Genomic DNA, 12,090 nt, shown 5'->3' with positions numbered 1-12,090 from the left:
ACTACATGTGATTTAAAAATTGAGGAACGATATAGATCCCCGCCGAAAGAAAAAAATACAAAGTGACTGCACCTACTGATTAATTGTGTATGTTTGTATGTACATTATTGATCTTTAAATATAAAATTAAATGAAACTCACGTTACATGAAGCGCCGCGCAGTAAACACCGCACAGACAACCAATTATTTCGGTAGAATAAGTATCTTTTAAACTTTAACAATACACCCACAAAAGGACCGGTCAATTAAATAATTGTTGGCAAAAAAAAAAAGTCGTGCACCTGCACTCAGTGACATTGACGCAACGCACGTGCCCGACAAATTTTACCGATTGCAAGCCGCATCCCGCGCGACAAAGCCACAAAACTTGACGAACAAAGTCCCAAGGAGAGAGAGTCCCACTTTCCTTCGGTCGGTCCGTTCGCAGGAAAAACGCGAATCAAAGACAAACTGCCCAAAAGTATTCGCGATCCCGTCCGGCGGACTGTTTTGTTCGCGACAACGTCAACTCGCGCACTAACCGCGCACGGGCTCTAGAGACTGTTATTTAACGCGACTCACGCTCACACAAACATGCACGTGTACATATGTGATGTGCATATACCCCTCCTCCACCACTCGCATATTTTACAAGGGAGTATAAGTGGGAAGGTACTGCATGTGCATCATATATAACATATACACACACGGCATCGGCATCACGTAATAACGATCGCGTAATACACAACTTGTCTCATCCCCCTCTCCTCTATACCCCGGCTAAGCTTATCGCATATTATGCTTATACTATGTTTTCTATTACGACGTGACGTTTTTTTTATATACATATATCATCTCCCACCCTCTCCCCCTTTGGATGTACATCGTACAGCACAATATGTTGGAGAGGGAGGATTAGGCTCCCTCCACCCCCACCCATAGATTTCCTTTTTCTTTTTTTTATTCCAAGATCGAGAGGACGAAGCAAGAATATAGAAGAGGAGCACGCACGCACACACCTATACACCAGAGAGGAAATTGAAGGGCACCGCGTTCCGCACGATTTTGGGTAAGTTGGCACGCGACCATCGTCTGGAGGTATACCAAGAGAGAGAGAGAGAGAGCGCCCGCGTCTCTTTCCCCCTTTTGTCGATTAAGCGGAACTATACTCTGTGCGGGGGGTGTCTCGGTAAGTATAACGTTTATGTAGGTATATATATATATATATATTTGTGTGTGTGTGCAAGAGCAATCGAACGTGAGATAAGAAAAAGACGGGATTACAGCTGCAATGCGTATTTTTTTTTTTTTTTTTTTTTTTTGCTTACCCAAGCCAGTGTATATGTATACTGTGTATGGTATATTGTTTATAAAAGGGTCGGACGGGGGAGATTGACGAAAGTGAGCTGCTCGTACAAGCGTGAGTATAACGAAATATTATTACATGTATATGTGTGAAAGGAGAGAGCGAAAAATAAATGGCCGATGGCTCGACGAGTTGGTTCATCGGCCGGAAAATAAGGGCTTTTCCTTCCCCCCTAAAATAGCCCTGCTGTGATGGCCTTTTTTTTTTCTTTTACCCATATACGTACATTTGTATACATGTCGAGCTTTTGTTGGACGATTTTTCACGGCAACGTCGACGAGACCGCTTTTGCCTTTCTTGTATATGATTCTTGGGTTTTTGTTTCTTCATTTTTTTTTCCTCCCTCCCCCCCCTGCGCTTTATATGTATTTAATTATGTACCGAGCAAAGTATACGTAAGCTGATTTGTCATTCGATTTTTCACGGGATGAACATATATACCATTGTTTTTCTTTTACATGCATGGATATAATATGTACACACGTTAAAACATTATACCTATACCTGTAACATTTGTTTGGCGACGATATGATATCTCTCTAGGTATAAGTACAGCCTTGATTCGCGACGAAAGGCTTGAAAAACCAGTGCCAAGCGGAAATGCAAATAACACCGGCAATTTGCCTTGGCAAATATAACAACGTGCAGAGGCCAACGGTACAGGTATTATAATATATTATATACATACATGCGGCCGATGTGGTTAGCTTTTATACGTATACCTGCACGTATACTATACACACAGCTATATGCTGCGTACGTTAATTTGGAACTAATTCGGTTTTAATTAACTTGGTGAGCATATCCGTTGAGCTCTACAATAGTGCGTGGGTGGTCGGGCGAGGGGTAATTTTGAACAATTATTTAACCCCCACCCTGACTCTCTCGTGGTTTAAATACGCCGGGTGGCCTTTGTTCCATAATACAACTTGATCTGAACTGATGTCTATGGACATGTCACATCAGGATATGCCCAGATAGAGTTAATTCAGGAATATAACTTGTAATTCGTGTAATGAGTTTTTAAATCATTTGGATGATACAAAAAATGAAGAGATACACATACCTATATGCGAGTGTACCGATTTCCAACGGCTCCGTCGAAGCCCGCATGAAAAATTACTGTTCACTGCACGCACACGGCTAATAAACTTGAAAAAAAAAAAAAGGAAATAAATGATAAAAAAAGCGGTGGAGGAGAAAGTAAGTCAGTTGCTTGAAGAAAACCGAGATGTAAAACTAGTACGAGCGATAAAAGTTAAATAATGTACATTGTGTGTTTCCACTGCGAGCGGTGCGCCGATAGCAATTAAGGAACAAAGCAGCCAAAGTCCACCGTGAGCTCACCTGAGCGTATCGCGCGCTCCGAGTCGTCGAATCACCTTTCTCGCGATCGCGTGCCTACAACTGACGGGACAACTGAATGGAACCTCCTGTATAACTGTATACACACGTGTTATAGCTGAAACGAGAGAAAAATGGAAAAAGGAAGAAAAAATGCGGGGAAAATGCGTAGGGAAGGGGGGGGGGGAGGGGAGGAAGGCGAAAGTCGAACGGAGCACGTTCATTCGCCAGTGCCGGTCGATCGCGCGATCTCTCTGCCTCTCGTTTCCCCTTCTATACTCTCGTACGACCGCTCGGCTCGGCTTATCGGGGCATCGTGCGATCGCTTTTTCGGGGGACACAGCGTGTGTGCTTTACGGCATGTGGATGTGGAACACGCGGTTTTTCATCACGATATACGCATGGGGAGGGGACAGGTGTGTCAAGAAATTGGGTTTTTTTTTGCAAAATAAATCGGCAGATGGAGTAATTTTTTTACGAACGGACAGAATTTCTATTTTTTTTCGGTTACGATGATGTTTGCACAAAATTAGTGCAGAATAAACAATTTTTTTTTTTTTTATCTATCCGCAACCCTAAGCGAGTGCAGTTTTCCAAAAGATCGGCAACATCGTTAAGTATGTATTGTAGGAGAAAAAAATCAATGTACGAGAGACGAGTTTGAGACAAACTTTTGACAAAAACAAATATAAAAAAGTAGCCCAACCCACTGGAGGGACCACAAATGTACAGTTACGGTATACAAATACGTTCGTCATAAGCGTACCGGTTTCGGAAAGCTATATAATATATGTGGCTCGGTAGCGTCACCCGATCAAAGTCCACTTTGTGCTCGTATACATATTATTATTATATACCTGTGTATATCCTTCGTATACTGACACAAATATTTCCTCTCGGTTGTTTTGTTTGTTTGGCTGTTATTTTTCTTTTCTCCTCCTCCTTTTTCAATGACACACACCCGACAAGCTGCAACGATTTCGAAACACGCGCACAAAGAATCGAAAGTCTTTTTTTTTTTTCTTCCAAAGGTTAAAAACGTCACATTACCTGACCGCGAAACAAAATCGAGCCTCCTCCTCCTCCTCCACTTCCTGAATTACAATCCATGACGCGATTCTCTCTCATATATATGCTGGAAAAAACAGTGTACCGTCACGCGATATGCTGTTCGACGACTACGATCTCTATGCATACGTACAAGCAACTTCCCTCTTGTAAGCGAGCCCATCTACTTATATAGAGCCAACATGTGTATACAATATATACCTACACGAGCCATTCGTATTTTATTACGCATCGCGATAGACTTGGAGGCTCGTCCCTCTCGCTTCTCCTCCCATTCGTTGATTCTGCGCGTGTTTTTTTTTTTTTCTTCCTCTTCTCTTTGGACGTTTGGCAATCGAGCAATTTTTTCGCGCTTACAATACATGTATGTATATGTACCCACGAAACGTGTGCAAAAGAGGAGGCAGATAATGGTCGACCTATGTACCTTTGACGCAAACAGCCTTTCTCAGCTATACTCAATAGAGCGATTTAGGGTGGGCGAGTTCGATGGGGTCAACGGAAGAGTTTTTTTTTTTTGCGACGAGCAAATATAGAGGGGCAAAGCGATTCGACTGGCTGGTTGGCGAATCGTCCGATCGAGATGTTTATCGAACCCGCTCTCCCGGCTCTGACGTTGGAATTTGCCGTTTCGGATACACATGGCCATACAGAGACGCGCGAACTGTTCTTGCATCAGCAGTATAATCCTTTGAGCGAAGGTGGAAAAGTCGCGAGTGTCGCCCTTAGAGTTTGCAGAAGCGTCGCACGAGCAATGCATCTTTTAACTGCAAAGTTCCACCTGCCAAATGATATTTGTTTGTCTTGACAAAGGCACCAAAGGTATGTACACTCTCGCCACTTTGGTTTTGAGCTATGAAAGTATATAGTATCACAATCTGCAGTCAAATAAATTTTCGCACCATTCGTTTGTTTGTGCGAGGGTACATTCGGTGCGCTCCAAAGTTTTCCCTGCATTTACAAATTTTCACTTTTGATATATTTAAACCGTAATTTAAAAACTTCGCCAGATAAGTTAGTTGGTGCAAAAGGAAAATTCATTGATGCTTTTGAAACTGAGCAACTAAAGGCAAAAAGTACAGTCAAAGGATAAAAATTCTCCGCAAAAGGCGCGAACAAACTTCGGGGTGTGCGCGCACTTACAGCCTCCGTCCCTCGGGTTCATCCTTGCGTGTATTATATATTATACGCGTGGCGTTAAAAAAAAGAAAGAAAAAAGAAAAAAAGGGCTTGCACGCATGCACGAGCACAATATAATACCTGTACAGATGAGTTGGTGACGCATTTGCACCGCACGTGCAATTACCTTTATATGCAGCCGCACTTGTGTGTCTCAAAGCTGCGCAAAAGGCGCCCGCGCGTAGGTAATACGTATATACACGAGGTGTATAGACATGTTATATATTTAAGGTGAACGTGTGTGTTTTCATGCTTCTTGACTATATATGTATAGATACGGTATGTTTGCCACGCTTTGAAGGGGGATATTTAGAGTGCACGTCACCGAGGCTGCGACATATTAAGTAGCACGTTATCTTGCAGTAAATTGGTAAAACCACCATCAATTCAAATTAACAACACGAAAAAACGTATATAATCTCAAAATAAGAGTAATAATAATAATAATAATATCACCACCAAGATATGAAATAACGTGTTTCAATATCCCATTTGAGATAGTACCACCTTATTCGGGTATACGTTTTTGGGAGATAAGGCGTTTTTTCTTTTACACACGACATATCACACAGACCCAATCGTGGGATTCCCAAAAACATACACGAGGGCAGCAGTAAACCGGCACGTAGTAGCAATGACTAAATAAGACAGATGCGGCAAGTGTGTTTATGTGTGAAAGACAAACCAGTTATGCTATTTGTCGGGAAACTTTATCTTGTTTGACGTACGTGATTCTGTGTTTTGAACATACAAGTAAGATATTTGGCGAGTGAGGTAAAGATTGTGATCCGAAGAGGTAAGTGCATACTTGACGCGTGTGAAGGATTGCGCAAGCGATAAGCACTGTTTTTGCACGAGTATACGTGTTGCAATGTTTTTTTTTGCAATTCAATAGTGTAAGTACTAAACAATAAAAAAAAAGATTTTTTTTTCTCGAGCCGAGTATAAGTGGATGAATAAAAATGTAATATGTACAAAATATAGGCTTCACGTATTGATATCATAGTTCGTTTGTGACGTTGAAAATTTATAAATGTACTGCGTGTTAACGTAAATGCTATTGATATCTAAGGATATTAATAGAACCAATACGATATCCATTGACGTATATGTATTTTTAATACCTTAGTATACATATTACTATCAGTTGTATAGATATACATGGATATGCATTCATTATTACTATCGGCTATAGGTAAACGAGGAATACATGTATTTTGTAACACTCCTTTGTTCATATGCTAAATCAATGAAAGTTTATTTTCGCGTTTCACACGTAAAAAAGTTACATCGAATAAAGGCTTTATCCACAAAAAAAAATGCATAAATATATAAATATAGGTAAGATAAAACAAAAATTCCCCTTTGTCCCATCTGCGAAATCGTGATCACCAAAGTATTCTCTCGGCTTCTCTCTCTCTCTCTCTCTTTTTTTTCTGTATCGTCGTACTTATTGGCCACCATCGACATGCGCTACGTGCCATTCTCTCGAAAAGGTCAATTACTGTGACCATCACCGTCACCCCGAAGCTCGTGTCGATTCCTCATTGTTTTCGTCGCTGCGGTACTGTTTCTCCGGGGATCTGGTGTTACCGATGCCACGGTACAACGTATAGCTCTACGAGGTGCAGTAACTTTCTGTACGAGGGTTGGGTGCAATAACCCGTTAATATCACTTGATTGCAGCGAGTGGGTGGTTTTTTGATAAATACCACATTATGAATAACGATTTAACTCGATAATTGATTAGGCAATCACCTACATTTTGAATATGATCGTCAAAGAGGCTGACTTCACATAACTCTGTAGCTCAAAAGGTAAGGCTATATACATTTGTTTCTACTCAGTGTCATACATTGCATATCTCGTTGTACTTCATAGTTTTAGGAAAATTTCAATTTTCACGACAACAAAATAGCATATTCAAGTAAATCAACACAACAATTAGCAAAGATCTAAGTGATGATTTGAAGAATTACCGGATAATTTTGAAGAGTTTACACTCTACTAATTATATTTAAGATTTATTTTTTATTTTTTATTTTAAACGATCTATTTGAAAAAAATATCTTTTAATCGATCTGTTCTCAAATTGATTCAATACAAGTCCATTGAAATACTGTAGCACGACATTACCATCGTCGCCCATTATTCAGATTCGTCAATATTGCTGATATGAATCTGAAAGATCAAATATAAATGTAACACACAACCTAATTAAAATTATTTGTTATTTTGTTAACTTACACTGTATATTGATATCGTAAACTGATTTATTGATTAAGTATATCTTCTGTCTGCCTGATGATGCCTCAAAATGTACGATAGTCTCGAATCTCGATAAAACTCTGTCTTTTTAAGTGCTGCGACTCATTATGACATACAATTGGCGAAGATAAAAATCTCGTGCAGTGACCTTTCATCTTAATTTATAATTCACTTGCGTAAAGCACAAGACAATATTTAACGTATTACTTACTTTGAAAAAACAAACGAATTAGTAAAAATTATTGTTGACTTATAATTTCAATCCATCTAGTTTTAGCATCAATTTGATTAATTAAAAACTGAGTGACGTGTCTCGACGTGTATCTACCTAAACCATCAATAAGACGATATCTGCATTACTTCAACCTAATTACGAAGTGCAAAAAAACATCTGGTATTTTACGAAACAATTGATCGGCCAATCCGATCAATACAAAACTTTCGAAGGTGAGACAAAGATAAGTCTCGCGTTTAATTGAAGATAAGCAATGCATGATTATTCGAATAAATAGCTTTTTTAGTCACTTCAGTTTCTCGCTCGACTCCGTCTCAGCGATTTAACATTCTCGGCAAAAAAAAAAATAAAAATAAAATAAAAGGAGTGAAAATATGATGCGCCACCGGCTCGTCCTTGCAGCAGCTGTTGCCTTAGCCGTTCTCAAAGTCGCGACTGCGGCCCCCGCCAATGATGCGGAAGTTGCGCTCGTCGGCGTCGAACCTTTGTAAGTAATTTTTCTTTGAGTGACCAAGCACAGTATACAAAATACCGGAAATACAATAATTTATTCGTTGTTTTTTTATTAGCTTGCAAACGAAATTTTTTTTCTCTGTTTACTTAATTTTGGGACTAGAGAAACCAAATCTTAAAAACTTTTACCACAAAAGAAGCGGTTATTCATTTTTGCACCACTATCGCGTGAGCTTTTACGTTAGTAGTGTACAATTATTTTTAATAAATCTTTAAAATTCATCTAGAATTAACTATGTTTTTTACTGCCGAGGGATGATTAAATTTGATCACTTGATACAGGAGATGATGAAACAGATGTCTATTAAAGTAACATAACTTAAAGAATTGCAACAACAAATACATACATGCACATAGTCACTTTTTTAAAATCATAGTTTTAACGATGATTAGTTGATGTTGGATAGTAATGGTAATTTCCACTTTTTATATTCTTACTATAAAAGTGCCACGTATGAGTCATACACGGTTGACTAAATCTCGATCGATCGAGGAGATTTTAATCCAATCGTTTTAATGAAAAATATGATTTTTTTAGACCCTCATATGTTTAGAATTCATTAAATTTATTATGTATCATCATCAAATTTTCGGCAAAGTATTTTTTACAATGATATTTATCTATTTTTTACGCGATATTTTCCATATGTGTAGTCATTGTCCAAAATTGCAAAACACCATCTTACATCTGAAAAATTTTTTTTCTTTCGTACTATTAGTATTACAAGATTATTGTTGTTTTGGTATGAATAATTTTTGTAATTTTTCACTTAAATACAGAATCAAGGAACGTGACTTCATGACGATTTACGAAATTAAGATTGAAAAACTGATCGATAAGCATATAGACCTTATCAGGAGTAATTTGGACATTCTAGATCCAGCAAGTTTGGAAGATATCAAGTACAATTTTATGTTGGTAAATTACAGTTTTACTTCAATTTATTTCTACACAAGATTATGCAAAGACTCGATTGTAATAAAAAGAAAAAATAAAAAACTAGATAAGCTACACCTTGACAAGGGGATGGCTGCAAAATCTCGCTAAAGTTCGTCGTGGGGGTGACTGCAAACTCACCTACAAGAACCGTGAGCTAATCGCTGATTTGAAAATGGTCTGGTACGACATCGCTGTGAGTAAATATCAAATACCAAACCTGTGAAATAATTTTCGACAAAAGGACTAAGTATTACATATTTTTCGAAACAGTTTGATTACCGGTACGATTACAAGGCGTGGCCAATAACGAAGAGCGGCGACTTCCACGGACAAATGTACGATTTATTCGTCGACGTCTCTTTCAAGTATGATTTTAAGAATAACAAGTTCAGTCTTGATAAATTCAAGTTCACCAAAGTCGGGTAAGCTATGCAGGTTTTTTTTTTTTTTTTTTTTTCTTTTAGGTAAAAAAAAAAGCTAAAGAAATTATCATTACGAATTTCCTATTTAGGCAAATTAAGATTTCGACGGAAGGCAACATCCTTGATAAGCTCGGGCAAGTGTTTATGAAACCGTTCATAAAGTTGCTGAAGAATGTTCTCATGAAAGTCATCGAGAAACACTTCAGAAGAATGTTGGACCACCAATTGCCGAGTCAACAATTATTTGACGATTTTAAGCTCATTCTCAAAGATTCCAAGCTCTTTAATTCGACCCTACGTCTGACTAGATAATTAAAATGTATTTTAAAAACGTTGATGGTGGAATTTTTTTATTTTTATTTTTATTAGTATTAATAATTACGTAATATCTGTAACATGTAATGTTTACACAAATATTTTGGGAAAAAAAAATCTCCAACTATTCCGTCGTCATGATCCATACGTATATATTTAAGATATAGTTAATTTTAATTTTCGCTATCAATTACGTAAAAAAATAAACCAAATTGAGTCGCAGCAATTTTTATCCGTACCATATGCTCATAATAACATCTTTTCAACATTCTACACTAGTGTTTTCTTTTTTAGGTTTTGAATAATTTTGAAGAAATTTTAAATTTATCAATAAATTGCAGAGATCACTTAATAAAAAAAAAAAAAAAAAAAAAAAAAAGATTAATAAATGATGTACTTTTATTTGTAAGAACAGGAGGAACGTAGAGAAATATCGATTGATTTTAAGCCGTAAAAAAGTAAGTTTATTAAAAAAAATGTTTATACTTAGTCTCGTAGTTTATAAAATGGTAAAATAAGAATTAATCGTACTGCAATTTCATGCGGACAATGTACTGTACTTTTGTGTTGGTAAATAAAAATATACATCATTTTAGACCCCATGACTTCTCTTTTTATAAAAAAAAAAAAAAAAATTTAGCTTCCAAATTTCATAAAAATCACTTATTCACTTAATTACTACAAACTGAATTATTAAAAAATTATCATCCGATTCCCAAACTTTTCAAGTATTAATATAATTTTTATGGCATTCTCTATGCACTTAACGTAAAAAAGTTCGAAAAAGAGGCATCATACGTTATCTGACTTAATAAAAGAATTCACAAAACACTTAATGCACGTATGTGGAGTAAAACAAGTAAAAAAAATTTCTCTTGACTCTCATAAAGCTTTGTATACATGTATACTCTTGCATAGCACCAAAAAAAATTTTCCACAAGTCAGCCAACACAATATACTGATTAGCCTGCAGAAATTATTCAATCACGAAACAAATAGCTCATCGAGTGCACGCTCTTGTTTTTCATTTTCTTCCTCCCTCTCTACTCTCCAACATGTCATATTGACGTAATTCATTACTATACTTGCACATATACACACTCCAACGAACGAACGAACGAAACAGGTTAAGCAACGGACGGTACTCACACACACACACACTTCACATTATAAATTACGCATAGCGCAATATCTACATCATATTTATGTATACACCTATACCGACGTATGTGCATAATACGCGCAGTACGTGTTTGTCGCTGAGAGCAAAACAAAGTTACAGTATGTATAATACTTAGTCTTATATATGCTAAGGGGAATAAACAAATTAGACGGCCGCGCGCGCTAAGTGTGCAATACCCAATAGCGCGTTTGACTACTGCTGTTGCAATTTTATCGTCAATCGAATATTGTCGTTAAAACATATATTATACATATACACGTACGTGTGGGAGATATTTCACGTTTAGTATTTGTTTGGAAATAAAGAGCAGACGAATAAAGCTTGATGAAATTTATTACTATCATTATTAATTCGGTATTTAAAATTTTTAATTAACATTACTCGTGGGAGTCTCTATTTACGTGTAAGTGCATAAAATTATATTGAAAATCAATGCATTGAGTAATACGTAAGGATATGTGTGCAGCTATTAAACGTTTTCACTCGTTTAGCGACGCTTTACACAAAAGGGATAAGTATTTGTTTTTATCTCAACATGTTGAATCTTATCGGGGATGCATGTTTCGATTGTTATGTAATTTCGACATTACTCGTATAAAACTATCCTCAAAGAATTGCCTCTTGACATTTTACTGTATCTGCATTGTAATACAAAGTTTGGGTTTGATCGAAAACAAAGCTGATTATTACCTTATAATAAAACCCTATAGATAACTTTTTTTTATCTTTTACGGGTTTATACGCATTGAGTATAAGAATATTATCTCTGCTTAAAAATGTTCTTCCATCAATTTCGAATCAGTATTTAACTGCGTTTTTTTTTTTTGTCTGAATGACGACAACGCGAATTCGATGGTAAACAATTTTCTGGGTCAATGAAGAAATTTTGTGAATTTTTATCTTTTTCCTCGTTTCTCGTTGATTTTGGCATAAAGATTTCAAGCGCACGCGCGTGTATCCCATTTGAAGTAAAACTGCAAATAAAATATTTCTATAGAAATGTATTGTATAGAAAAAAATAAAAAATACCATAGTGAGTCTACGGTAAAAGAAAAGAAAAGAAAAAAAAAAAAAACTGTCGTGGCGACCCAATTTCACCGTAGTTACACGGTAAAAGTTGCTTCAACTTATCTCTTCCAGCAGTGAAAGAGAAAAAAAAACAAAAAAAAAAAACGCATTTCCTCCTATTCCTATGAAAGCAACATCAATTTTCCGTACCTAAAGAGGGACTTCTTCTCTGGTAGAGATTCATAAATTCAAGCGTACGTATGCACGTG

At 36.9% G+C, this 12,090-nt stretch overlaps 2 protein-coding genes across 10 annotated transcripts in view; one reads left to right on the top strand and one right to left on the bottom strand.

The window, feature by feature from the left end:
• Positions 1–12,090, bottom strand: part of Lpin (phosphatidate phosphatase LPIN) — a 52,304-nt gene that overhangs the window by 14,842 nt on the left and 25,372 nt on the right. For 5 of the 9 annotated variants that reach the window (XM_014352766.2, XM_014352825.2, XM_023391020.2 and 2 more), the window contains exon 1: positions 142–267. The exons of 1 other annotated variant lie outside the window; for it this stretch is intronic. The gene's annotated coding sequence lies outside the window, so the exon portion shown is untranslated. Of the gene's footprint in view, positions 1–141; positions 268–329; positions 357–2,412; positions 2,676–3,547; positions 3,633–12,090 lie in introns of those variants that run through there. 3 more of the 9 variants (XM_014352781.2, XM_014352802.2, XM_014352787.2) reach the window with 3 other exon arrangements.
• Positions 5,717–9,627, top strand: LOC149374760 (uncharacterized). The gene is made up of 5 exons (XM_089592118.1): positions 5,717–5,733; positions 8,734–8,868; positions 8,963–9,086; positions 9,164–9,315; positions 9,405–9,627. The coding sequence occupies exons 2-5, from the start codon at positions 8,753–8,755 to the stop codon at positions 9,625–9,627; spliced, it is 615 nt and encodes a 204-aa protein (XP_089448244.1). The 5' UTR covers positions 5,717–5,733; positions 8,734–8,752.

Source organism: Copidosoma floridanum, unplaced genomic scaffold (assembly GCF_036245765.1).
Source record: "Copidosoma floridanum isolate Cflo_tuat_1 unplaced genomic scaffold, Cflo_Japanese_pri ptg000014l, whole genome shotgun sequence".
In the NCBI taxonomy this organism is placed as follows: Eukaryota; Metazoa; Arthropoda; class Insecta; order Hymenoptera; family Encyrtidae; genus Copidosoma; species Copidosoma floridanum.
Note: the sequence above shows the minus strand (reverse complement) of the source record. Positions and strands in the feature narration are given on the sequence as shown.